A 27,756-nucleotide genomic window follows, 5' to 3' on the forward strand; every position below is an offset into this window, starting at 1 on the left:
AAATCAAGATAAAGGCAAAATTTCAGTGTGCACAACTTGGGGTCCTTTCAACTTCACAAATTGCAAGTTCTCTTCCTCTTTCCCCCCTCCACTGTACCATTTATCTAACAATTAAGATTTTTAAGGACCTGACTCTAGAGATTTATTTATACAAAACTCCTCTCAGTACCACTGGATATTTTTAACATTTATGCATTTTGTTAAAATGATAAAAAATAGATGTTATTTTTTATGTACCCCTGCAAGTTTGGCTTTTAAAAATAAATTACCATTTCAAAACATGTAAATACCTCAGCTAAAAAAGAGTTCTGGGAATCAGTAATCTGGGAATCAGTAATCTACTATCAACTTTATTTTTAGCTTTGCCTGACTTTGAGTTTCATGTTGTTTGGGAAAAAAACCCAGAAGCTCCTTCTCCTCCCATTTACCCAGTGTTATACCGTACAATTTATAGTGACTCCAGATGGAAAAAACTTACTCCCATTTGTTTGCTAGCATGAAGATAAATATAGTCCCCATTCCAGAGAATTAAAAACAGCTATCCCTCTAAATCACTTCTATTTTCTATTAGAATTTCTTTTCCCTTACTTATGTGAAAGTTGCAGCTTCTTTTTAAAAAGAACAATTAAAATGTTTAATTTGAACACTCTCAAAATACCACACAGAATAAAATTGAAAAATTTTATTCAGAAATACAGGCAAAACACACAAAGATAAAAGTGCAGAAATTGTAAGTTATTATATAAAAAATTATTGGATAAACCCACTATATTCAGGATAAATCTAGACACAGGATTCATTAATGTGAGTCCTTATACAGTTTTCCTTCTATAGGCACTGGGGAAAGAGAGCTTTGCTAACACTTAAATTGACAATAAGTATAACCTTGTCATTGTGTCGCTTGAGTAGATGTTAGAAGCTAAAATGGTCCCACTGGATTTATTGGAGAAAGTTATGCAATGAAGAAATGTCCTAAATTGAATCTAACAGACCTTGAAATGAGAAAATAGATAATGCCAAGATATCATCTCTTTATATTTTGTAAAATAAGAGGTTCTTCGATGTTAGTGCCAGCCATCCTTCCTGGTTCTGGAATTCTGTCTGAAAATGAAACACAGACAAAAGTATTCTCATGCATCTGGAGGTCCAAGATGATGTTCTACTTGTCCAAGGTTATCTGCTACTATTATCAACTTTGATGCACAATATCACCATGGAGAACCCAGGCAATTTTACAAATGAATGTTTCCAAGCAGCTGAAGAAGGTAAAAGCTTTTCATCACTAAGATTAGACTTCAGAGAACTTCCAACTGAGCTGCAGTGAATGAGGTAAAGAAACACCATATTCCACACCTTTTATCAGGATCCCTGGTCTGCTGGAATACTCATACATCTAAATAAACAAGGTAATTTCTAACGTGAAAAGCGAGATAGATATTAAATAGGAGACTTGGCTGGTTGAGTTTATGAATGGACTTAATTACCTGAATACGTAGCTTAATGAAAAGAGCTGGACAATTAGTATTTTAAACCCACTGCCTTTAGGTCTCCACTAACATACTCCACAAATACAAGCAGAAAGTAATTTCAGAATATATTTACTTGAAGCTTAAAAGCCTTAAAAAAATTATGCTTTTGTTTAGTTCTAAAAGCAATGTGCTGTTGTGTCATGATTAATCCTGAGTTCTGTAACTAACTGTAACCAATTGAATCTCCATGTGAAGTTATACTGGAGTCAACAGGGCAGGGTGACCCTGCAGAGTCAGCAGAAACAAAAGTATACTTTAAAAACAATTCTATACACTCTGTTTTAAAAATGGACAAATTTCTGACACGAGAAAATGTTTTCTAACAAAGATGTAATTTATAGCAGTTTTGGTATGGAAATTTTGTTTCTTCAGCCCCCTCTTCTGGCAGAAGAAAACCAGCACCGTCTTAATGGATTAAGTGTTAAAAGACTGCTAGTGCTTCTCACACTTAGATGTCAGTAAGACCTCAGGCTTCATACTTTTGAAATTTCTGTATCCAAATAGTTGGTAGTATTAATAGGAGAATAATAAATTTTCACAGTAAAAAATGAAGCAATATGCCAAGCAGACTCTTGGAAGGAAAAAACTGGACCAGTGAACCTTTTCATTCTCTGGCTTAGGCGGTCTTATTTGTAACCAGTCCAAAAACAGAGCAGAAAAGGCAAGTAAGATCTAGCAGTGTTTACTACAGAGCGATGAACTTTGGGTTTAAGCTTTTGTGGCAAATAGGGATATGAATTATGTTCTCAGGAAAGGTTTATGCCATGTAAAGAACTGACAGCTGAAGAGTTAAGAACTTTCTAAAGAAATCAGGTTGGACCAGATAAGATAGACAGATATGCCCACTATTTAATATATTTTATTGAGAATTTAGGTTAAAATGTTGTATTAAATTCCCAATATAGTGAGACTGTCTCTAGCTGACCCTTTTCAGATTTGTAAAAATGTAAGAGGGTACAATTTGGCCAGTTGGACTTTTAGGGAAATGATAAAGCCATTTGGTGCCAGATGAAAGCATTCCTTGCACAGAGCAAGAGGTACATGGTGTCCAGCTGCATGTTTATGCAATGGTACAGGAAATCTATAAAAGTCACAGATAAAGTTCTGCAAAAATGACATTGCACCCACCTTTTTGATTTCTCTCAGCAGGTTGTTTCACAGGGTTCTGCTTTGGATAAGTCAGCAAAGACACTTTAGGAGGGATATTCTGGGTACTTTCTTCTTTATCACCATGTAAGAAATGAGAGAGAATTCCGTACAGGAGAGGTCTGCTTAAGGGGGAAATACAGAAGTAGTCTATAAAGTCTATGAAATATTGAGCATTAAAACTACACCCTTCCCCCAGGACTTCTCGGATCTTAATATTTACTTCTACAATATGTACAGATGTCTTTAATGACTTAAAACACATCCAAATATCGTGACATAAATAAGCGCAAACCTAAGCTCCCTGTGAACATGAACACTGCCCTGAAAAGCTCAGACTACGGGACACTCTCCACTGAACTCCAGCTTCCCTGGCGGGTGCAGAACTGGAGTGTGTTTAGCACAGAGGCACAAATCCACGTTCTCACCCGTGGATCAGAAGGATCCAGACTCACAACACATCTTTGGTGGGCTATATGCCAGCCCACCACAGCACATCTCAAACCGGGCTCCTCCTAAGCACCTGAGAGGTTCAGACAGCACAGGCTACAGAGAATGCTGGACATGTCTGAGCCTGCTTCAGCCCCCAGGTCACTACTGCAATTGTATTGGAGTACTCTGACTTTGTATCTATTCTCACAGCAATCTTTTTATTGCTCCGCACAGCAGCTCACAGCCATGCAAAGAGCAGATCTACTTTCTGCAGAAAACAGACTGTACTGGTAAGAGAGCTGTGTTTTAGTGCACAAGGGCACTATCTGGAGAATGCCACCGTGCTGGCAGAATTCACTGTTAGTTTGGAGTATATCTGAAAATGTTTGGCGTCATGAAGCTGAATCCAGCATATTAGAACAGGCCTGGGATCAGCCACATTTCAATTGGTGAGAACATTTATATGTGATTTATAATAACGCTAAAGGGAAAAAATATACTGGTATACAGAACACAGAATATACAGAATATACTGTGCATTCTGAAATTCCTCCTTACACTGATTTTCCACTTGCATCTTCAACTATATTCAGCTCCTTGGCAAGAAATTGTCTATCCAAGGGTACTTCAGGCTGCCCGGATTCTGGAAAACAAAATCCCTGAATCTTAAGACTGGTAAGAAAAATGTCACCAATTAGCGGAAGACTGCAAAAGATCATGAGAGCACACCCCTCTCCTTTAGACTATTAATAACTAACAGTGTATTTGAATTCCAGGGAACTTGCTTAAGCATTAATGATTGATACTGGCATAATTTACAATAGTACGTTACAATTTTTATCTTCACTCTTAAAGAATCTAAGAAAGATATTAAAGAAGTTTTACAGTATAAAAATAAATTCATCAGACAAACAACTCTTTCTCTAAACTACTCTCAGGGATTTCAAGAAATTTGAGTTGGCAGGCTGTTATCAGGTTTTCCTGCTCTTCAACTACTGTGTCAGGTAAAGGAGCAGAGAGCAAGTTTTCTTGAAAACTAAGGAAGTAATTTGGCTTAATGCTGCAAGTAGAGCTGCGGAGAGATTGTCTGTACCCTGTTAATTCCCAAGGGAAGACAAGATTATGCAGCTTGTCACACTTACTAATTCCATAGCATCAATGGAATTATTCAGCCAAACAATCACTGATTACTATTACAGCGATGACACAAATTCACGGCCAATACCTGCTATCAAAACAGATGCTGTGTATTTATACTTGTTGTACTCCAGGTATTCCCGAATGAGCTCATTGATCAGGAGGTTCTCCCGGGGCAGCGTCGGCCGCGGCTCGCTCTGGTCGTCCAAGGCATTGAACACTTCAGCTCTGATCCTCGCTTTGATTTGGGCAAGAGCTCCTCTTTTTTCCAGTGTGTCCCTTAAAACTATCACGATAAAAAGGCGCGTTAATTTAAAGGAAAAGGCGTTCAAGCAGCAGCATTAATGAGCCCTGATACAAACAGAATTATGGCCTATACCCAGGGCAACAGCGATAAGGTATCTGCACCTGTGCATGTGCCAGTACCGCCCCGGTCTAGGCACGTCACAGATAAAAGTTAAGCCTTCAGAGAAGTCACAAATACAATTTTTTTTTTTTTTTTTTTTTTTTTTTTTTTTTTAGTCGCAAGCATGCGTTCTGGCAATTTAAGAAGTAGGACGTTTCTGCACCAAGATGCGTTTAATACTGAAGTATACTGAAATACAGCCCACAGTACATAACGGGGGCAGCGCCCGCGGCAGCTCTGAGACACATCCGGGTGGCCGCGGAAGGCCGGGCCGCCCTCCCGCCCTCCCGGCGGCCCGAAACATCCCCGACCGCGGCCCCGACCTGCTTTGAGCTCCGCCACCGTCGCCATGGCCGCGCCGGGACCCGGATGGCGCCGAGCGCGCTGCGCAGGCGCGGGGCTGGGCGGCAGCGCCCTGAGGGAACAGTGCGGGGCCGGGAGCTCTCTGAAGAGACAATGCGGGACCGGGAGCGCCCTGAGGGGACAGTGCGGGGCCGGGAGCTCTCTGAAGAGACAATGCGGGACCGGGAGCGCCCTGAGGGGACAGTGCGGGGCCGGGAGCGCCCTGAGGGGACAGTGCGGGGCCGGGAGCGCCCTGAGGGGACAGTGCGGGGCCGGGAGCGCCCTGCGGGGACAGTGCGGGGCCGGGAGCTCTCTGAAGAGACAATGCGGGACCGGGAGCGCCCTGCGGGGACAGTGCGGGGCCGGGAGCTCTCTGAAGAGACAATGCGGGACCGGGAGCGCCCTGCGGGGACAGTGCGGGGCCGGGAGCTCTCTGAAGAGACAATGCGGGATCGGGAGCGCCCTGAGGGGACAGTGCGGGGCCGGGAGCGCCCTGAGGGGACAGTGCGGGGCCGGGAGCTCTCTGAGGAGACAATGCGGGGCTGGGAGCGCCCTGAGGGGACAGTGAGGGGCCGGGAGCTCTCTGAGGAGACAATGCGGGGCTGGGAGCGCCCTGAGGGAACAGTGGAGGCCCGGTAGCTCCCTGAGGGGACGGCGCGGGGCTGGACGGCAGCGTTCTGAGGGGACAGTGCGGCTCCCGCCCGGCCCCTCAGGGAGCGGGAGCTCCAGGGATTCCCTCTGCTGCCAGCGGCCCGCGGGCAAGGTCGTGCCGGGATAGAATAACCAGCATCAGCAGTGCCAGCGTGCTGCCCGTGGAGCTACCGCTCGGTGTCCTGCTCTGCCCGTCCGTAGTCCAGCCCCGCCAGTTGGGCAGTGTCAGGGCTGCCGTGCTTTCTCCCTCTGTATTTTCAGAGGTTGGCAAAGATCGGGGAAGGAAATGGGGAAAATGAGCGAGAATTTCTGCCATGTGTGTGGCGGAGGAGTGTTGCACCGAGTCCCTGACAGATGTACTGTTGATTAAAAGGACTCGCCAAAGCTTGAGCTTCTAATGAAAAGGACTTGCCAAAATGTAACTGTATACGGGGTATTTTGCAAGCCTGAGGATCCCTGGCGTGTCTGGAGGCTTGTGTGTGTGCTTCGTGTTGCTGGGATGAGTCAAGAGTGTTTATTTTGTCAATGCATTAAGTATTTCCCAAAGGAAATGCAGCCGGTGTGGGTGAACAAACTGGATTTGCTATTGTTTAGATGGAGTAGCCTGCTGGGGCTTGAAGGAAAATGTGAGTTGTCTTAGGCACTAAAAGCCTAAGATAAGACTTAAGTGTTGGGGTTGGGGAGGTTGTTAGGATTGTTTTCTTTTGTTTGTTTTTACATTTCCTCTCAAAGGAAATATTTATATGACTGTCTTCCAAAGCATCTCTGGTAGAGGTCAATAAATAAAATTTAGGAAAATCAGAAGTGATGGTGAAATCAGCGTGTTTCCTTAGCCCAGCAGTCGCGCCTCAGGCTCGCTGTCAGTGAGTCAGAGCAGTGCTTGCCCCTGGCCACCCTGAGCCCACTGCCGGATCCCCTGGGCGACTCGGGGGACAAACAGCTGCTTATGTTCAATGTTACGGCATTTTCATAGTCCAAACATGTTTTTCTTCATTCTTCCAAACTTCTCCATGACCTTGTGAGTCAATGATCTATCACACCTGAGTTCCCATTGATAAGTTGTTGCAGTTTGCCACACTGCTTCAATTTCCTGTCCTACTTGAATTTGTATCCGACAAAAAAAGGTCATATAGAATTTCCTGCGGTTCTTTTTATTACTTGAAAGGGAATGTCCTTTTTAAACAAGATTTCAGTTTCTATTTCTTGTATTAATCTGTGTTTTAAAAGATGCCGTTACAACAATGGCTTGTGAAATCCATATTCAGTGACTTTCTGGTACTCTGAAGCCTTGGTTCTGTATCTCTGCAAGTTTGGCTTGTGTCAACTCTGGTTTTTCTCTTCCACAATAAATATTTTGAATCTGTTGCATTTTTCTTCTGAATTCTTTTGCTTCCTCTCACATTAATTATTTACTCTGTGTTTTGACTGTGCTTTGGTTTACAAGGAAATAGAATTAACTGGAAGAGCACTAGTTTGAGATGGAAATAAAAGAATCATTATTTGATTTGAGGAAAAACATTGACATTGAGCATGATGATAAGTGACATTGGGACAGTCGGGCTGAAAGAAAAGTATTTGGAATGTGAAACTTAAATTTTGTTAGTCTTTTAGCTTACAGTAATATCTCAAGAAAAGTGTGTTAAAAATGTATCTTTCTAGACACTTCTCACTTCATGCTTATTTACTGTCTTTAGCATATAAAAACAAAGGGAATCATACTTGAACATTTAGCTGTTCTCTAGCAATGCTATAAAGATTTTAACATGATGTGGATTAAAGTGTGGATTAAACTGACAAACTTGTAGAACTTCTGACACCCAGTGTGTGGTTTGATCTTTCAGTGATGATTCTGCTCCATCCATCAATGCAAATGCGCCTGGGTTGGGCTGGGCTCAGCTGCTGCTGCCCTTCGACCTGACACCCTGAGAATGTGGGATCCAGGGGGACAGACAAGAAATATTGCAGTTGGATGGACAATCTGGCACAGCTCTGAAACTGCAGCTCTGAAAGTGCAGGTGAATAAAGCAGTCTGTGATATATTTTTTGTATGTGTGATGCCTGCTTTTAAGCTATGCGTTAAACAAATGAGACCTGTCTCTTTTTAACAACTTTTTCTGTTACCATAATTGGTAACTGGAAGGACAAGAGCATTTTCAGTTGAGGTTTGTGTGATTAAAGATTTCAGATGTTACTGCAGAGTACTGTGTAACCACCCTGCTATTTCCTGCAGCATGTCATGCCATTCCTACATATGTACCACCATACTCCAGTTGATCTATTCTGGTAGAGTAGTCAGGCGAGCTGACTGTGGATTTAACTGGTGCATTTTAAATAGGATGTGAAGAGTGCACCGTGAGACACAACCTAGTGCAACCACAGGGCTGTGCAGTTAGCTCAGCTACTACATATTTTGATGCAAACCTGGTTTGGATGAAGTTGTTTTCGTTCTGTTCGTGTTAGTCAACTTGAACTAGTTTAGGGCATTGAAACCAGTACAACTGGTTCACGCTGAGAAGTGAGCTATTTGAAGGTGAGCTTAGGCTTTCCCCGGGGCTTTCCCCTAGGACCCTGGCTCAGTGCCGCGGTGCCCGGGTGCCAGCGGGGCACTGCGGTACCTCTCCTCCGCGGACTCGTGCGGACCCAGTTTCCAGGGGCCGGAGCAGTGCCAGGGAGAGAGAGATGCCGTCATGCCTAGCGCTGGCTCCGGTCCAGCCCGGCGGGCAGGTGCGCTGCGGGTGCGAGGCGCAGGACCATGGAGGCTGCTGGGGCAGCTAACCCCAGCAGGCGGGCGCTCCTGCGGTGCTCCGGGAGCGGCGATTCCGCCCCGGGTACGCTGCCGGGGGCGCGGGGCGTTTCTGCGTTGAACAAAGGCACGCGTCGGGCTCTGGCCGAGGCTCCTGGGCCCCTCGTCCGCCCTGATGCGAGGCGTTGGTGGCCCCGCGGGACGCGCCCAGGCCGGCGTTGCGAGCGCACCCCCGGCACCCGCACGCGGCGCTGACGGCCGCCCCCGCCGAGGCTGGGCTGGGCTGCGCGGGCGGCGGCGGCGCCGGGCCCGGCATCCCCGTGACGCGGAGCCAATCAGGGCTCCGAGCTGGCGCTGCCGGCGCGGCCCCGCCCGCCGCCGCTCGGGCAGGAGAGCTGTGCGCGGGGAAGCGCTGCCGCGGGAGCCCGCGGAGCCTCGGCGCGCTCCATGGGGATCGAGAGCTTCTGCAGCGCGGACGCTTCCGAGCCCTTCTGGGTGAGCGGCGGGACGGGGCCGCGGTGGCTCGGCGGCGGCTGCCGGTGTCGGCTGCCGGTGTCGGCACGGAGGGATGGCGGGGAGCCGGGTGGGGCTGGGGTGGTGACGGAGCCCGAGGGGGCCGGCCCGGCAGCGGGGGAGCGGGAGCCTGCGGTGCAGGGGCTGCCCCGGGCAGAGCGCGGGGGCTGCGGTGTTCCCCGGCCGTGCGGGGCGTGAGCACCGGCACGGAGCGGCCGCGGGCCGGCGGAGGGGCCGTGCCGTGCCGTGCCGGCGGCTCGTGGTCTCCGCCTGGGCGCGATGTCCCCACGGCCGGGTCGCGGAGCGGGCGCCGGCGCGCCTCGTGTGCGGGGCTTCCGGCAGGGAGATGCTTGGAGGTGGAACTGGCGAGGCGATGCCTGCCCGGGAGACTGGGAACGAGCTCCCGAGCCGCCGGAGCAGGTCTCTGCCCACGCCTTTGGCCGCTCGGCTGCGTTACTCGGGGCCGTGAGGGTAACAACAATAACGGTGTCTGACGGCGGCCGTCACACGAGAGCGGTGCCCGCTCTGAAGGAGGCCACAGACGCGCTTTCTGCAGCTTTATCGCATGTTTGTAGAGCACTATTTTCGCTCTTCCTTAACGAAGAGAAGTGAGCGCAGCTGTTGCGTGTGAGTTGTAAGGCAGCTGTGCGCAGGTGAGCCATGTGGCGACGTTGCGGTGGGGTTTTCCTCAGCTGAGACACGGAGACCCGAGGGTCCTGGCAGCAGCGAGGCACCTGGGAGAGCAGGACCGCGCTGAAAATTCATCTGGGGAGCAAACTGGTTGTATGTAGAGGGAGGTTGTGTGGATGAAGCAAAGAGCTGGAAGCTAGAAAAACAAATGTGGAGTGAGAGCTACTGAAGTCAACATAAGGAAAAGAGCTACTTGTGTATTCATCGTGCGTTTGCCAAATCGTTTTGAGCTAATGAGCTTCCTTACTAGTGAAAAAATAAAATAGAATCAAATGTCTCAATAAATATCATTGTACTATTTATCTCAAGAACCGTTAGGATATTACTGAGGAGATATTTTTAAAATCTTTGAGATTAAGACAATTTTTTCCAGCTGATCAAAAGTGACCCTGATAACTTGCTTTTACATTGTTTATACTAATATCTCTTTTCTGCTGTTTCTCAGGTTTTTCAGAACTGGCTAAATTATGAGTTGTCATTATACATATTTTTTTCTCTTCCCTAGAAGGAGACTTCATTTGGAGGGCTTAAGAGAATGCATGTTTCAGAATGAGTTTATGGAAAACCTGACTTGAGAGAGTAGTAGGATTGTGAAAAAGAGCTGCCAGCTCATTCTTTGAGCTGTGGAAGCGTAACATCAAGTAGACACAAGAAATACACATAGGATGTTGGAAGCAACTAGTTATATAGGATTTCTGGCAGCAGATTCTTTTAGTACGAGAACTGTTCTTATGTGTATTACAGCCCTTTCTGGTATTTTTGTCAAAACTACTCCATACATTTTTTCCACTAGTTGCATTGATTCACAGTGTGTTGGGATTTGTCATCCTTCTCCAAGTCACATGGACTCTGCCTTTCATTTCTTCCAGCTAAAGATCCTGTGGGTGTGGTTGCTTGATTTCTGGGTTCTTCTGATACTGCAGAAGAATAATTGTGCATTTGAGTCAGGGTTTGATGTGCCTGGAAAAATCTTCTTCCATGCTGAACTTGTCTTCTTAAGCAACACGCTGTTTCCACTTTGTTGTTGCATCATTCCCAGTAGGGGAGAGTAGAAATGCCAGTTCGGGTGCTTATGGGTACTCTGCTGCTGTTTTGTCTGATATTTCCATTATTGCTGCTCTTTAAAGCCAAAGTTGTAGTGGATTTTCAGAAATTGTCTATGTATACGCAATGTTTATTGGGCTTTTAGCTATGTGCTGTGGTTGGGCTGCTGTTCTTCCTGGCTTCTGGACTGCACTCTTGTGCTTCTCAGAGCTGGGTGATAGCTGGATACACAGTGGCACGTGTTATTGCATTCTTGTGGTGGCTGCATCAGCTATTTCGGTTGGTCCTGAAGCCTTGCGAGTGGAGCAGAGGGATTTCTAGCAAACTTGGCTTCAAGGAGATGATGTGTTTTCTGTCAAAGATGATCCTGAGTTGTGGGCAGCTCAGTTTTGAATTGTGGGGGAGACTGTGGCTGAAAGGACCTCATGGACCCTTAAAACTGTGTGCTAATCTTCTTAGGCTTTGCTGGCCAGGATTTTTCTTGTTTGCACACCCAAGGAATGTTATTGTTGAAAGTTCTTGTCTGAGAATTAAACAAATTGGTTTTATTTAATACTTACTCTGAAAGGTCAGGAACCTAAGGAAGATTGCCATCTTCTTCACTCGGTTATTTTTTTTCTTTCTCACTATCTAGCCTATCTCTGTGCCCCTACTCAGTGTGTTAGCTTCGCTGCAATCAGATTTTACTACATATAGTTGTTTTATAGAACTTAACTGCATCGTGCTTTCTTTGAACTTTACAACAAGTACTGTTAACCTTTGCTTCCTTTAGCATCACTGAATGTCTTGGCATGAATATTCCATCCATAACATAAAGAGACGTACAGCTGTGCAAGGTGAAGTTTTTATTTACTGATAGATGTTGATGAGAGTAAAAGCTTGAAAAACCGTAGTGGACTCAGGGTAATGTTTTGCACTACTTGCATTCCAGTTCAGTGAATTTAAGGGCCTGTTCAAGCTGTAAAACTTTGCTGTGCCCTGACACACTGAGATAGCTTTGGCTAGAATATCACTGCTGTCTGAGTGCTGTCTACCTTGTTTCAATAGCAGCACGCAAAAATGCAGAGGTGAAGCAGGGTGAGGAGCACTGTGGTTCCAGGTAAGCAGGATAAGTGTCACAGCAGATGTAGAACTCACTGTACACTTTGGCCTCCTGACCTGCCTGTCTGGAGATATCTGCACATGCACAGTTGGTGGTCTCAGTCCGTGTGCATTTTGAAATAATCTGCTGTTTTTTCTTTGAGTAAAGTCTTGATTTCAGTTTTTTTTAGAGCTTGTAAACTCTGTAGTATCATGTTTAGAGAAGTCTTTTCATGTTTGAAATTGCTAAAGGAAGAGGTTAACAGTTGCAGTGACACTGAGATTTCAAAGCTCTCAGTAGGGTTTTATGAAAAAGAAGTGGGAAATACGCATCTGAAACTTTTGAGGTACTTGCTTATACTTAAGGGAATGTGAGATAAATGGTTTATATAAATATAAATTCTTATCATGTCTCTCACAGGCAGACACGATGTTTTTTTAAAGTTAATTAAGATAAAAGTTCTTTATTTCAGTGGAAATTTAGCAGAATTTTTTCCCACAGTTTTCTAATCGGGCTTTTCATTGTTGGGAAATAATTAAAAGCAAGTAATTGCAATCACTTCTAGGAGAAAAGCAAGTTTTCAGCTTCTCTGTTTTGTTTTGATAAGTAGAGTCCTGTAATGATTCAAGCTGTATCTGTGGCTGTGTAAACCCTGGCCTGTTTCTTCCCTGTTTGTTCAGAAAGCTTTTGTGAAGCCTCTTCACTGTTAGTAAAGAAGGGGCATCCACACACTGTGCTAGGTTTAGCAGTTCTTTGTGTGAAAACAAACTGCGTAAGAAAAACAGCCTGGGTGAGTGAAGGTGAGGCAGAGCCTCACATAAGATCTAGGGACCAACTTGGAGGGATTGGGCTTTGCTACCTTTGCCTTTGTGTAGAGCTCTGTCTGAGGCTTTCAGGTGTGTTTGTCTGCCTAAATAAATGTATTTTCTTAGTGTTTGTGCAAAGATGTTATGTTTTCTATGTGGTTGACATTGTTGTAGTGGGAGAGATCCATAATGTAGCTTGATAGAATTTTATTAAGGGAAAAAAGTATCCATATTCTTTAATGCATTGCAGCTATTAACTGAATTTTGTGAAGTGATAGTGTGACATAAATAGCTGCTGTGCTTATGTTATTTATGAGGACACCGGTAGTTTTACCAAAATAGACTTCTGAAGAAAAAGCAGCCTTCTTATGTAAGGAGCAATTTCGTGTTCTGAAGATCTGTGGCTTATGCTGTCACACATCAGATAGGCAGTAAATTGGCACGTCTCTTGGAACCCTGCAGCTCTTTGCACTGTAAGATATGTCTTTAGTGCTTTTTCAGTGTGTTTGTGGCAAAGCTAGGGAGGGACTTGGAGGTGCTGTGGGAGGGCACTGGGTGAGCTCGATAAAAGCTCCGATTTTAGTCTCTGCTAAAGAGTGCAGATCGCAAAACTGCTTGTATTCACTGACACAGGAAGGTCAGATGTGCACAGCAGTTGGAACAGAGGAGTAGCAGAGTGATAAACAAGGAAACCTTTACACACAATGGTGCTTTATTGTAATTAACAGCAGATTGCATGATTCTCATGCCTTGGCTGTTGAGATTTTTAGCAGTGAAAGCCAGAGCCTTATTTGTCAGCTTTCTTCCATTTATGAACGGGTCTAAATGTGCACAGAAAAATTAGACTTAGATTAGAAATGAAATGGATAACCCTTGATCCAGAATAGATCAATTTGAGGGAAATACAGGGAAATTAAGCCTGATAATCTGTTGTTGATGGCGATTTTCTGAACAGATGACCTGTCATTCTACAGCTGGCAATTCAGAATTGCTCAGGGAAGTTAAATGAGGGAAAAAACCTCGGCAAAATGCCTGAATAACTTGTGCTGTTTCATGCAATTACAATGCAGTTTACATTGAAACACTGTGCTATACTGGGACGCAGCGAAGGTCAGCCCGGGTTGGCTGAAGTCACTCTGGGTCACATCTCTAAAAAGCCTACTGCCGGGTACTGACCTTTTGCTTACTTTTAATAGAGTCAGAATTCCTTGCATTAGTGTTTTCTCACTCTTTACATCTGTGGTAGCTTCAGATACAGTTTATCTCAACTTAAGCTGTTACCTTAGTCTCTTGGTAAGGTTATTGCCCAGGTGTGTTCAAACTTCTCAGTGATTTGAACTCAAGGTACAGGCTGTTGGATTATTAAGCAGAAGCCCTGTGTTCGGTGCAAGGAGATGAGAGCAGGAATCCTTTCCTTCTATCCTTTTAGGTAACTGATTTCAGTGAAAAACTTTGCAGAAGAGTAAAAATGATCCTTAGTCTGACACTGGAAGTGGTAAATATTTTGTTGTTAAGTGGCCAAATGTTTTGTCATGGTACTTGCAGATATGACAGGGTTTGGAAATGCAGTGTCAGTAGAGAGAGGCTAAGTTCTAATTTTGCAAGTGCTAATATAATCTATTATATGTTTCTCTGATACAAAAAAATAGCCACAGTTTGGAGGCTTTTAGTTTTTAGATTACAAAGCTCAGCTCTTGTAAATGCCACAGCTGCAGATGCTCCTTTCTTTGGCAGTTTGTTAGCACCTACTTCTTATTTTAGGCTAAAAGGAAAAAAAACCCCACCAAAATATTTTTTTTTCTTGGAATTTTACACACAGCTGCAGCTGATGCAGTGCTTTCTATAATAAAGGATCTCAGCTTTTTGTAAACATTAGGGAATACTCATGTGTGGGTTTGGGACAAGGAGGGATGGACGCCTGATTTAAGTTCAGGACCAGTTATTGGAAGGTAGAGGCTTTTCCTTGTCTGTGTTAGCAAGTCAAATCTGTGTTATGTAAGTAATTACCGTTGAGAACATAAACCATTAAAACCATTTATAACTTGCTAAAACCATTTCTAATAGAAAACATTATGAGAAATCGAGGGCATTTTCTCATCACTAGAAACAGTGGTGGCTTTTCCCCCAAAATCTTCTTTATATAATGATAAAAAAATTTAGGACCCTTGTTTATTATGTGGTTATTATTTTTTGTAACTTTTCCACCTCTTGCTCTAACAATCTTGTCTTTGACAACATTAAGATGCTTAGATTTCAGAATCTGAAATGAAGGAGAGGCACTGTGTCCTCCCTTTTCTGGGGTCTTAATCTGCATGTGGTATTTTGGGAAGCTGGGCTAGAAAACTTTTGTAGGGATTCTAGAGTACTTTTCTTGTACAAGTATCTGTTGCTTATCTTATCAACTTGTCACTCCCTGTGATGCAGCATGAACAGTAAGCACAGCAGAACAAATCTGATGCTGATGAAGATTGTGCCATTTTGCTTGTTTAGGCTCCATTCTAAATATGCTCTTAGACAAATGGTGAGCCTCAGCACAGGTTTCATGATCTGACTCCAAAACCTGAATGGTGGAATGAAGGTGACATATCAGGTATCAGGGACTTTTTCAAAGCAAGGTCAGAGCTCCTTTAAAGCAGCCTTAAAGAGAGAGGTCCTGTTCTGCACTTCTTTTACCTTGTAGGCTCGGCCAGATCTTCCGGATCTCCTGTCTGGGGAGAGGCAGGAAATTTGCTGTCCTAGATAGATACCATAAGGCCATTGGCTTTTAGCCTACACTGAGAGAGAGAGTGGTTCAGTCAGCTCATGGTTTTATAGGTGCTACACTGGGAGGTTTTTCAGTCCCGTATCTAGAGCTGGCAGATTGTAAGACTTCCTATTTCAGTGGGAAAGTGATGATTCTATTATAATGAAAGCTGTCAGCTGCAATTACAGTGTTAGTGCCTGAGAGAGCTAATTACTTTCACTTAACTAAATGTAAACATTGCATAAAACAGAAGGTCTTTTACTGTTGGTGAGATAAAATTGAGAAACTTTATCTTGGTATTACAAGGGAGGTGGTTCTTCTGTGGGTGATATTGAAGAGTGGGTGCACAGTATCAGTATCAAACTCCATTTGAGGGAGTAAGTGTTGACCATGATGTTAAGATTCCAGCATGTTTTTGTAATTTCATTTTTTACATAGCTGTGTGGTAATGTTTTAAGTCACTTTTCAGTCACAGTTTGGTTCATGCAGGTGGATTTAGCAGTGTGGCTGGCAGCCTGCATCTCTACAACACTCGCACACAGCAGGCATGAAACCGAGCAATTTGGGACTCTCCATTTCTGCCATTTAGAATTTTAAAATGTGCTGTGGGTCAAGTGGGATTATTGATGTGAGAACAAGCAACCCCTGGCTGCTCACTTGACAGCCTTTCCTGGCTGCCAGGAGAGGCAGCCAGCATCAAATATTGCTGTTCCTCAGATTAGCCATACTGGAAACGTGCAAGTGTCCTTGGTCTGTCTTCCCTCAGCAAAGGCAGAATAATTGGCCTTTTGTGTTGCAACTTTGTCTTACAGTTCTACTGCCAATGCTTTTATCTTAGCCTGTTCCTGAAATTTTAGACAGGAATTAGTATAGTTCGTAATTTTCCTCAGTTTTATGCACTGTTAAGTAAATGGTTTACCTGTGAATGGATCCACTTGATTCTGGGGAATGCCAAGCGCTTTTTGTGCCCTTCTCGTTAACAGAGGGTTTCATTTCAGATGTGATAGGAAGCTTTTTTGTGCCATGAGAGAAAACATGCTACAGGGCACTAAAACTGTGGACTGGTATTTTTGAACTATAGTGCTGATGATAGAAAAGAAAACTGAGAAATAGGTCAGGTAAAGTTAAAAATACCCATCTGCTATTCTGGGAAACGTTAAAATCGTTAAGAAATTTTTGAAAAGAAAAGCCAACCTGAAATTACTTCACATCTGAGATGTGGCTCCTCTGGACTACGCTGAAACTAAGCCAACAGTGTCTCTCTCCCAACATCCACCAAGAAAGGAACAAGGATCAGACTGTTTCTTCTCCAGTGAGTTCCTGCAGTCACAGCTTAAAATAAAGGCTGCTTCTAGATTACACAGTCTAATAGCTAGAGACTTCACCCCAGTTTTTCCACCTCTTCCTTTATGGCAGGAGGCTGTTAGTTTGTGTAGGCTTTCAGGAGTTGTATGTCTGTCATTTGATGTGACTTTGCAAAGTAGGAGAGTTAACTGATTGGTCAGAGTGAAAATTTTTAATCTTTGAGCTGAGAAAAATGGAGTAACTTCATATTTTAATAGAACTTGCTAAAACAGTGTTTCTAAAACTTGAGTCAGAAAAAATGTCATTAATGTGCTAATTAATGTCTGTTAAATACAAAGGTCTGCTTCAGTGAGTGTTTCTGCATTTTGTTTGTGATGGGAAAAACACAAAACTGAGACTGGGTTTATATAAAGCAAAGGAGAAGCATGTACTTTCCACCGGCAGAACTAGTCCAGACTTGTGTAACTGAACTGTAATTTAAATGTGAATGCATGCTGGTTTCATGATGAGAGTGACATGTTTTCCAGTCGCAGTGGAATCTCCTGAAGCTGTGGTGTCCTCCATGCAGAACTTAGGGTGTGCCTGTGTTTTGTAATGGATTGAGTTCCTATTTGTCCCCTGAGGGTGATCCCAGCTGGGTTCAGACTGAGAGCCTGCTGCTGATGTGTCCTACAGACAATCCCTTCCTGCTTGGTGTGTCACTCCAGTGCCCCAGTGCCTTTTGGACTGGTGTGAACTGGGAGCCTCCAGTGGCTGCTGGCCAGTGTGCGGGGAGCCCAGCACGTGTGGACCTGAGCTGGGGGGCTCGGTGAGGACACTGGGGGCTCAGCAGCAAGGATGGAGTCTGCAGCTCTGTTCCTGTCTGTGCTACTGCCTCGTGGGGAAACAGCAGGGAAATACTGCTGTGTCTCTCTCTTCACGTGTTCCTTGCCTTTTGCCACCTGAGGTGAATGTAAAATGGAAGTGGCTTCTGCGTCTCGCTTGTGAGTTGCCATTTCTTTTGTACAGAGGAGTGTTTTTAAAGATAGCATCAGCCTCTGGATGAAATCCTGGAAACATGAAAGAACTGATGTTGGTGTTAAATTCTAGCAGTAGTCTTGCCCAGAATTGCCCATGTGTCCCACTATTTCTGTTCTGAACCCTGAAGCGCCATTGCATGCTACGCTCTTGCCTTTTATGCAGACACCTCCTGATACCTTGTAAATATAAAAGTCAGATGGAAGGTTGCACGTTTTTAGACTGTCCTCCAGCCAGTGTGCGCAGTAGTCATGCATACGGCACTTCTTGCTTTTACTTTGCCACGTGGCAGTGATGTGCATTGCCTGCTCTGACCTTGCTGGTGTTTGCCAGATTCATTTTATAGCAAGCATTTACAAACAGGGAGAAATAAGTTAACTTTCTAAACAGTGTGTAGATCTCCTAAAGCTTACTCAATAGAAAGCACTGACGTGCTTTTGTTTGTTTCTTGTAAAGCTGATTACATCCTGTTGATTTACTTGTATAATCATATAACTATCTTTATTTGTGAATTGTAAACTGTTCTGCAGAGTCATGAGGCTTTTTCTTGGCTGTTGTGCTGGAGTAGAGCAGCTGGGACTTGGAAAGCCAAAAACATTTGTGTGGTGGCTAAATGTAAGGATGACTCAGCTGAAATTTCTGATGAGTTATGCAGTCAGGAAACTTAATAAGCGTGTGGCTTGCCCACAGCGTCTCACAGCTGCTGCCTTGTCATGAACAACTTGTGACCCCTCTGCAGACACAGTCAAACATAACTGGGCATTCTTATGTTCTACTAGTGTCAATTCCCTTGAATTTGCTGTAGTAAGCACAGAGGTTTTTTTTAAAATGAAAAATTAGAAATGACACGAAGTGAGAAGAATTTTTAAAATGCTGTGGGATTAAAGGAGAAAAATTACAGCTGAGTGTCCTGTGTATGCTGTGTGTTTTTTCAAGTCCTAGGTTCTGATAGGAATTGAGGGAAATGGGGAAGGAAAATGTCTTCTGTTCCTCTTTAGATCTATGTTCTCTTTGTAATTGCATTTGAAGCTGTTTATTCAGTGGAACAAGGGGACAACCAAGGATCAAAGTGTGGTGATTCTGGGCAGTGGGATCTGCTTTTGGCTTTGATGTTGGAATAGAGGGAACAGGCACTATAGCACCTTTTGCTTCTGTTTCCTCATCTATAAAATGTGGATAATGGCACCTGTTTCAGTGACCACCTCAGGCTTTTATAAAGGAGTAGGATTACTGATGTTATGTCCCAGTAGTGGTACTGGTGTTTTGTGTGGTGTAAGCTGGTAAGCTGTGCAACTGCCTGAAAAAATGCTTTGCCAGTGAAAAGTTAACACTATAATCAAAAAGCCTTTGGGCATTGGACTGCTGTTCTTGCCTCAGTGGTTTTTAAACAGAAGCCTGAGAGCAATGCTTTGGCTGTTGAATAATTACAGTCCATCTACAGCTGCAAAATTGTGCATTGCATTATTCTGTTGGAGCATCAAAAATCTACAGCACTTGAGAGAAACTGTTGCATGTGATAATTTTTCAGCAAAGTCAATGACTTAAAGGTAAAATTTGCTGAAAGAGATTTTCCTAACTCAGAGCAACTATAAATATGGTATGAAAACTCATGTTACTACTAAATAGTCTGTCATTGTGAATAAGCCTTGTGCCAGTGGATTAAAATGGTCACATTTTTATTACTGTGAGCATCAGTTTTGATTTGATTGTATGGTGATTTATCTTGGGTTTGAGAATTGTGTTGAGAGAAGTAGGAAAACATTGAATTATGTCAGTTTACATTCTTTCCTTGTTGAGTAGGAAATGAACTGCAAGGGTGAGACTTTTACTTGGTTCTATGCCTCGCTGTTGTGGATTTTTTTATTCTGAGTCCCTATTTCTGATTTTCAGATACTGAAGTTTGGTGTTGGCTTTTTCTGTAACTTCGCCTGTTTTCTTGCCCCAGGATTGGAACCTGACATGGCACACAGAAGATCCAGACTTCACCCTGTGCTTTCAGAACACAGTCCTGGTCTGGATTCCTTGCATTTACCTGTGGCTCTGCTTCCCAGTGTACTCCCTGTACCTTCGCCGTCATGACAGGGGCTACATCCAAGTGTCAAACCTTAACAAAGCCAAAACGGTACGTGACTCTTTGAAATCAGAACTCACCAGCCTTGTCTGGGAATTGGAATCTCTTTCCAGCTGTTTTTTAGCACTGTATTGTTTTGAGCATCAGTCTTGACCTGTGTGCCCACTTCAGGTTCAACTTATTTGTTCTGCTTGTGTTTGATTTCCCAGCCTTTCCTGTTTCCACTGCCCTTTCCATTGTTATCAGGCTTTCTGAAATTTACCCTGGCATAGCAACAAACATGCAAATCCTTTTAAAGACCAGTTGGAGAAGACTGTTTTAAGGCAGCTCAATCTCAAATCTTATTTCTATCGTAAAAAGAATTTATTATCCTGTCAGCTTCTTAAGTTACACTGCATACATTTCTAGAGCTACTGCAGGTGTTCTATTCCACTTCTATTATGAAATAGGTACTTAATGTTTTTGGTTTTTTTCTTCCCTCTAGAACAAGTGCAAAATTTTAAGAAGGGCTGTAGTAACATGGTGTATTGGAGAGTTTTTTTTTCCTCAGCAATCTCTTATTCAGGAGACCAGCTTTCTGCTCCATAATAGACTGAATTACATGGTATTAAAAATCAGTAAACTTTTTTCTTCTAGTAGGAATTCAAATAATTAAAGCCAAATTGCTTTTCTTTTGTGCATGACGTAGAATTGCCCAAATGATATGATCTAATTATGACTCCTGCTAACATATCTAGTGTTCATCTGTATATTGTGCTGCATTATCTTTGTGAATTGATGTATTAAAGACACTTTTTTTTATTGCAGGCTTTGGGCTTAATACTGTGGATAGTCTGCTGGGCAGACCTTTTCTACTCTTTCTGGGAAAGAAGTCAAAATATTTTTCGAGCTCCATTTTTCCTCGTTAGCCCTACAGTACTGGGTATAACAATGGTAAGTTCTGCACGGCCATTGTCCATGCAAAGCTGTAAGCAATAACATCATCTTGCTATTATTCACAGTGCTGTGATCTTTTAAGCTGCAGCCTTTATGTACAGGCTTACTCTGTAGCTGAGCTGTGAAATATTGACTCTGAAATACCTGCTTTTTTTAACTAAAAAATGAGAAAAACCAGACTCACCTGTCTGCTCCAGTGCGTTGCACATCAGCACACAAGGCACTTTCAGTTGTCTTGTCTTATTTGGTAGGCCTGAGATAGCATCCATTTAATGGTTTGGTTCAGGCATGGGGTAGAGAAATCAACTCAAGAGAGCTGATGGAACCTAGATAATACAAACCACTGAACTTGAGGGAGACTTTTGAAGCATCTCATTACAAACCCTCATGTATCATTCTTGAATGTGTGTGATCTTTGTTACACTTGATGTCACAGTGGAAAGTCTTGAAAGCCATGAGTCACACAGGTGTCCCCAGCTATCTCCTTTGAGCTAGATGTGCTGGGGTTTTCTGCTTTCACATCCCTGCAACCTGCACTTCAAGGAAGATGCCTTGCTGTTCATTGCTGTCAGTTACCTTAGGTTTATCTCAGACTTGGAATGGCAGTGATTAAACGTGATGCTCAAGGGGACACAACAACCAAACAAAAACCTCAAACAGCCCTCAGACATACTGACAAGTGCAAGAGCTGTTAAATAGTTTGTGGTCATTTAATAATGCAACTGTCAAGCTTTTGTCAGGCTGATTGAAAATGCATGTTGCAGTAGATAAGTGAGATGTACCAGCTTCCTAAAAGACTCTAAAAACACACAAAATACAGAAATAGATTAATACTTGGTCAGTGTTGTTTGGTGTTGTGGCTTGTATGGAAAGAAATCTATTTATTTTAAAAAGAACTAGTCAGGAAATGCCGTAATTCCACGTTGATTTGTGATATAGAACCAGAAAAGTAAAGAAGTAAAGGTTGGCAGCTTTTGACAGTACTTCTGTGTATGTGATTGTTTATTTCTATGTAATGCATATTCCTTTTGCCTTTTTTGTCCGCTCCTTATCTTTACTGATACAGAGAATTTCCTATTTAAATATATTTTTGAATTACACTTAAAATTTAAGGGGTTTACAAGATCTGGGAAATACTGGATTAGAACTGTTAAATAACCAGACTTTAGCACAGTACGTTTCACATGTGCATAACATATAGTGAAACTTAATTTGTGAATATGTTTTCATCTTATTTATCTATAGTTGCTGGCCACATTTTTAATACAATATGAAAGAATAAAAGGAGTCCAGTCATCAGGTGTAATGACGATCTTCTGGTTCATCTCATTGTTATGTGCCACAGTGATTTTTATATCCAAAATAAAGCATGCCTTAAATATGGTAAGTGGTTTTTAGCCTCATTCAGTTGAAAATAATCCCAAATGCTGCAGTGATAGAGCAGTTGCTTGGTAATTACACCAGTCAAATCCATTAATGGTTCATTTAGTGTACCTTCATTCCTTGCGTTGTAACAGCCAAGGAGGCAAGAATGAATGTCTTCTGTTTTGAAAAGCTCATGACATTCATAATGACTTTAACTGTAGCAGCAGTTTCCGAGAAAGTCGGGTTGGCTGTTGGAGGGAGCGGATGTGTTTGCTCGAGTGCACTCGAGTTCTGTGTAATCTTTGATATCAAACTGCTCTGGCTGTTGACTCTTACGTCATCTTCCTGTTGACTCTGTAGTGGATTTCCTGGAACGCTGTTCAGTGCTGCTGTGGTCTCACCTGCTTGGACAAAATCAAAGAAATATTTTTATGCCGATTTGCCCTGTAGTGAGACCATGTCAGATATCAGATTAACTGTGGAGCTGTCTGAAAATAGCGCTTTTATTTCTTGAAACCTTTAAGCTGCATTGGCAATTTTGAGAACTTTCAGCCAACTTTTGTCTTCAGCTGTTGGGAGTGGGATTTTACTGGGGGTGTGTGTCCTTCTATCCCTGTGCTTATCAGTCCCAGTCCAAAAAACTGAAGGAACTTAGGAATTTTGCACACAGTGGAACAAAGTGTAATGTAAATTCTGCTCCTCTGAATCTTATCTTCTGTGTGCATCCTAATTAAAACAGTTTCTTTCAATTTCCCTTGCTACCCAGTGCAAAAATGTTTTGCTCCTGTAAGGAATACACTCACTTCAAACTGGGGCTGTGTTGGCACAAACCATGGGTTAAAGAGAATTTTTTACATGAGAAATTCATGCTTGTATTTTAATGGTAGTGATTGAATAAAACCAAATGCCTTTCACATTCACTCCCCTCTCATTACCTTCCCTTTACCAAAATAGACATTGACTTTAATTTGCACTGGGGTGAGTAATGTAGCACTTAGCTTGCAGAATTTACAGTAAGGAGCTGTGTTGTTTTTCATCATAACGTGTTATTTAAAATAAATTCCTCAAGCCTTCTAATTGGAATATTCCCTTCCTTTGCAGGGTGCTGATGAGGATGCATTTCGTTACAGCACCTTCTGCATCTACTTCATCCTGGTATTAGTAGAGCTCATCCTGTGTTGTTTTCCAGAGCAACCACCTTTGTTTTCTGAAACAGTAAATGATCCTGTGAGTGCGTCTGTACAGAGTGCCAAGTATCATATATGCAGTATTCTGTGTAATGAGCCACAGGCCATAGTCTACGAGATGACAAATAATTAAAATTCTACTTTTTAGTTGGTGATAAAAAAGAAGCCCGTAACTTGTAAAAGGGGCTGTATGGAAGAAAAAGCACAAAAATACTGTTGCACTCGTTGCTGAATAGCATTCCTGACGGATAAGTTATATGTATTTATATTCAGTAGTGCTGCTGGCAGTCAGTGGGAAATAGTGGTCTGAAATGCTGTGCTCCTGATTATCTGATATGTTCAGTAGGCAGTAGCATGTGGATTCGGTTTCATTTGAGCATGGGGAAGAATTTAGACCGGGAAAGCTTTTGAACCTGGGCAGATGTGTTTGATTTCTGTTTTTATCTCTCTTGTGTCATGTGAAGATTTAACCAGCTCGGATGTAAGAGCAGCTAATGTTAGAGGGTGGTTTGGATGTAGATGTTTAATTTTACCTAGACATGATCTTTTTTGCATGTGCTCTTAATTATATGTAGCAGCTCTATGGCCTGTATCTAAAGTGATCCCGGGGATGCTGGATCATCCTTGCACCACCTCTGGGTTAGATGTTCAGAGTCACAGGGGGGTGAGCTTGGATGTGCCAAGTTTAGGAATTCCAGTTTTATACAAGGTCTAATTCTGGGAATTTTTCCTTTGTGATTAACTACCTAATTAACATATTTGTGCCCTCATATGGTAGCATACCTTGCATTGACATGGGCACTGGAGACACTGTCTGGCCTCCACTGGCCTCTAAAATTCCTTCAGCTGTTTGTTGTGTTGTTGATATGGAGCACTGCTATTCCTGTGTCCCAGTGGTGGAGCCTGCAGACAGCCCTGGAGCTGTGCTGCTGTTTTCTGAACATAACAGCAGCATAAATGGCAAGTTTCAGTAATGTGAAAAACATAGTGTAAACAAAAGGAATTTCAAAAACACCTTTTCTGCTTTGTTTGTTTCTTTTGGCCCTGCAGTCATTCTGTATGTGGATTGATTTCTTTTTCTCTCCTTTAGAATCCATGTCCAGAGTTCAGTGCTTCTTTCCTCTCCAGAATCACATTCTGGTGGATCACTGGGTAAGATCAAACTGTTGCATAAGGCACCAGTCCAAGTTAGATGGCATTTTAGGTTCCTGCTTTCAGAGTTTAATTAGGAATAATAATGCAACAATAATTTTGGTTGTTCTGGTTGTTTGTTTTGTACATACCTTAAATTAATAATAAAAAAAACCCCTTAATATTTTTTTTTAACTTCCTTTGTAGGGTTTTTGAAATTTCACCAGTCTGTATTTAATATGTTTGATGAAGGAATATAATGAAAAAACAATCATTGGGAAATATAAGAAAGGAGAAATTGTCTGCTGTATACAAAAACTAAGACATTGAAAACTATTACCTCTTTTTGTCCAATAGGCTCTTTTTTTTTCCATTAACTTAATTTTACTTACACTGTATGATCTGTGAGCTAAAACACAGAAGCATGTAAAATAATATTGGTGTATAGTTGTGGCTGGTACTTGGCCAGAGTTCCAACAGAAAGCTAGATGAAAGGAATTGCTTTGTGAAATTAAAGGCTAATAAAGATTTTGAAACTTGCTAGGCATGGGAATATTAATTGCCTGGCTGATTTTCAAATGAGATCATTTTATCCTTTCTTTTATTTTCCCTGGAATTTGAATTCAGTGGCATAGCCTGGATCCTTAGATGTTTTGGTGTCTAGTTCTCCCAGTAAAGAGAGGAGGATGTATGTTTTAGCATCTGGACCTGTGTTGCTGTGGGCACTAATGCTTGCTTGCATCTTTGAGGAGAGCTGGCTCTGTTCTGGGGCTGGATGCAGCTGTATCTATCTCTATCTCTGTATATACACAAACATTTCTAGTGTTCTTAAAGTTATCTTGCTGATTCCTTCTAATACAGGTTGATGATTCAGGGTTATCGGAACCCTTTGGAAGCCAAGGATTTGTGGTCATTAAATAAAGAGGACAAATCAGAGGAAATAGTGCCAGATTTGGCTAGAAACTGGGCAAAAGAATGGTCAAAGACCAAGAGGTAAGTTCAGTTATCCTGCCTTTCAGTTCTGCCAAGATGCAGAGGTTTAGAAGCTTGAGTGACTCAGCCTCTGCTTGGAGGCGTTTGCCATTTGTTACCAAACCTGCTTTTGGAGGCCCATGTGGCTGCTGTCTTTGTCCTCGAGTGCACAGAGAGCAGGAGCCAAGGAGGGCACTGTGTTTCTTCTTTATGAAGAGCTGCATTGGCTTTCCCTTAGTCTTTCATGGTCCAAAACTTATTACTGTGACTTTTGATGTGTGGGTTTTTTCCCTGGGCAGGGAATGTTTGGACACAAACTGCTGTTGTGTAATTTCGGAGCTTGGGCTCCCTCTGTAGTTGGCGAAGCCTCGGGAGGGTAATTCAGGATGTAAAAGTGAGCAGCTTATTCTTTTCTTTTGCCTATATAGGGAGTCTGAGCATCTAAGCCAGATGACTAAAATTAGAAAGGCTGCATGCCTGCAGTCTCTATCCTACTTTCATCATCCTTGGCTGCAGCAAGTAGGAGCACCTTTTCATTGAAGGAAAATTGTGTGCTTGCTCACACAGTGGGTTTTACATACAGCTTGTCCTCAGAAGTTCAGAGCGTGGAGTTTAGCATAAGCCAGATGTAAGAGAAGAAATGTGTTCAGTCCATTGGGGGTGTCTTGGCATTAGCCTGACTTCAGTTGTTTAATTCTGGTGGTACAGTGGAGCATTGATTTCGATTAAAGTTCAGCATACTGGGTTCTAGGATAATAATGTCCTCTGCTCTTTAAGCATATGAGTTACAGCTCTATTCCTCATTCCCCAGGGCAGACTTAAGGGAGAGATTTACAGGAATGTCACCTATCCAAGCAAAGAAAGCCATTTCTGAACAGTCAGCTCATTTGGTTATGTTGTGTGATTAAAAATGTTTGACAGTAAAACTCAGTTAAACTGCTAAGAATCACAATAAGCAGCTCATTTACATTTCATTTGTATAGTGAACATTTTTCCAGTTGGCTTTATGCTTGAATAAAGGCTACATTCTCTACCTAATCTTTTTTCAGGCAACCACTAAACATGATATATGCACCCAAAAAGCAGCAAAAATCAGGCGACTCAAATGGTGATGTGACAGAAGAGGTTGAAGCTTTGATTATAAAACCATCTCAGAAGAGCTCTGAAGCATCTTTATTCAAGGTGTTATACAAAACTTTCGGACCATATTTTCTCATGAGCTTCCTTTTTAAAGCTGCACATGACCTCTTGATGTTCGCAGGCCCACAAATTCTGAAGTAAGACCTATATACTTTATTGCTGTATTAAAAGTGTGTGAACAGGATTTAAGACATGCTGGTATTTCACTTCCCATGCTGCTTTGCCTTCAGCTGATACCACGAGGAATAGATGTCAAACAAGGGAGAGACCATGGACAGACATTATTTCAGCCCATAGCTTTTCAAATTACAATGTTATGCAATAAATGTTTGACTTCTTTTCCTTTCCAGTACTGGGAAGGCAGGGAGGAACATAATCATCAACAGCAGGAGAGTTTACTCAGTTCTAATCTGTAATTATTCTGTGCCTACACATCAGAGTATGTGATGCCACAGAGAGCTGAGGGGCTGGGAGGGGTTGTATTGCTTTGAGCTAAGGAGTAAAGGAGCTGCAAGTGATTGTATTTCAGCTGGACGGGATGTGAGACTTCTCAGTGTAGCTCCAAGAGGATGCTGCACATGTAAGCTATGTGTTATTTTGTGTTTCAGACTGGTGTGTTGAGGAGGGAGTGATGAGTGCTCATACAAATTGATCTCCAGTTTCTAAGAAGTTTGTGTTTTATCTAAGTTTGGTACTTCAGGTGCTTGCATGACCCGTACAGTGTTTGAAATAACCTAAGGCTGAAGCCATGACATTTGTTTTCCACCTATCAAGAGAACTCATTTCTCTCTCCACAGGTTGCTGCTTGACTTTGTAAATAACAAAGCTGCCCCAAACTGGCAAGGCTACTTTTATACAGTACTGCTGTTTGTTTGTGCCTGTCTTCAGACACTGATTCTTCACCAGTATTTTCATATTTGCTTTGTAACTGGAATGAGGCTCAAAACAGCCATTGTTGGTGTGATTTATCGAAAGGTAGGTGTTTCTTTAGATGTGTGACAATGCTGCAACTACAAATATGCAATATTTGGCACTGTGAGAATGCATCGTTAGAGTCTGAATAATAAGGTAGGAGACTCTGGTATGATGATTCCTAACTCTTAATAGAACTAAGAGCATATGTAATTTAGAAATAAAAGCCTTTAAGCCTGGGCAGTTTTCTAATTTGCTACTTAATGTGAATCTTCTCGCTGTCAAGTAAGAAAACTTTCCTCATTTAGACTTGGGGTGTGCAGTGCTTCAGTTGGTGCAGAAATTAAAGATGTATCTACATTTACAGCTTCCTTTGGGATTTACCAGCAGTTCCATCTCACCTTAGAATAAACTGGCACATTTTAGCCTGGACTGTGGACTGACAGCTCTGTGTGAG

At 42.7% G+C, this 27,756-nt stretch overlaps 2 protein-coding genes across 12 annotated transcripts in view; one reads left to right on the forward strand and one right to left on the reverse strand.

Annotated features, from left to right (window-relative positions):
• Positions 1-667: 667 nt before the first annotated feature.
• On the reverse strand, positions 668-5,026 carry CEP20 (centrosomal protein 20). Of its 7 annotated transcripts, none has more exons than XM_040079127.2 (5): positions 4,974-5,026; positions 4,333-4,530; positions 3,666-3,750; positions 2,658-2,797; positions 668-1,101 (listed from the first exon to the last, which is right to left on the reverse strand). In XM_040079127.2, exons 1-5 carry the CDS (start codon positions 4,999-5,001, stop codon positions 1,025-1,027), a joined length of 528 nt encoding a protein of 175 aa, XP_039935061.1. In that variant the 5' UTR covers positions 5,002-5,026; the 3' UTR covers positions 668-1,024. The 7 variants fall into 7 exon arrangements, 6 of the variants coding, with proteins under 6 accessions (XP_039935061.1, XP_039935060.1, XP_039935059.1 ...); XM_040079126.2 differs by having other exon boundaries at positions 2,658-2,800; XM_040079125.1 differs by lacking the exon at positions 4,974-5,026 and adding an exon at positions 4,624-4,681.
• A 3,736-nt stretch (positions 5,027-8,762) lies between these two features.
• Positions 8,763-27,756, forward strand: part of ABCC1 (ATP binding cassette subfamily C member 1) — a 48,742-nt gene continuing 29,748 nt past the window's right edge. For all 5 annotated transcript variants that reach the window (XM_040079309.2, XM_040079308.2, XM_058422597.1 and 2 more), the window contains exons 1-9: positions 8,763-8,881; positions 19,531-19,707; positions 20,464-20,589; positions 21,838-21,975; positions 23,059-23,184; positions 24,235-24,296; positions 25,137-25,268; positions 26,297-26,524; positions 27,185-27,362. In XM_040079309.2, the coding sequence (XP_039935243.1) occupies positions 8,834-8,881; positions 19,531-19,707; positions 20,464-20,589; positions 21,838-21,975; positions 23,059-23,184; positions 24,235-24,296; positions 25,137-25,268; positions 26,297-26,524; positions 27,185-27,362 (1,215 nt within the window). In that variant the 5' untranslated portion in view covers positions 8,763-8,833. The remainder of the gene's footprint in view (positions 8,882-19,530; positions 19,708-20,463; positions 20,590-21,837; positions 21,976-23,058; positions 23,185-24,234; positions 24,297-25,136; positions 25,269-26,296; positions 26,525-27,184; positions 27,363-27,756) is intronic.

Source organism: Hirundo rustica, chromosome 15 (assembly GCF_015227805.2).
Source record: "Hirundo rustica isolate bHirRus1 chromosome 15, bHirRus1.pri.v3, whole genome shotgun sequence".
Lineage (NCBI taxonomy): Eukaryota > Metazoa > Chordata > Aves > Passeriformes > Hirundinidae > Hirundo > Hirundo rustica.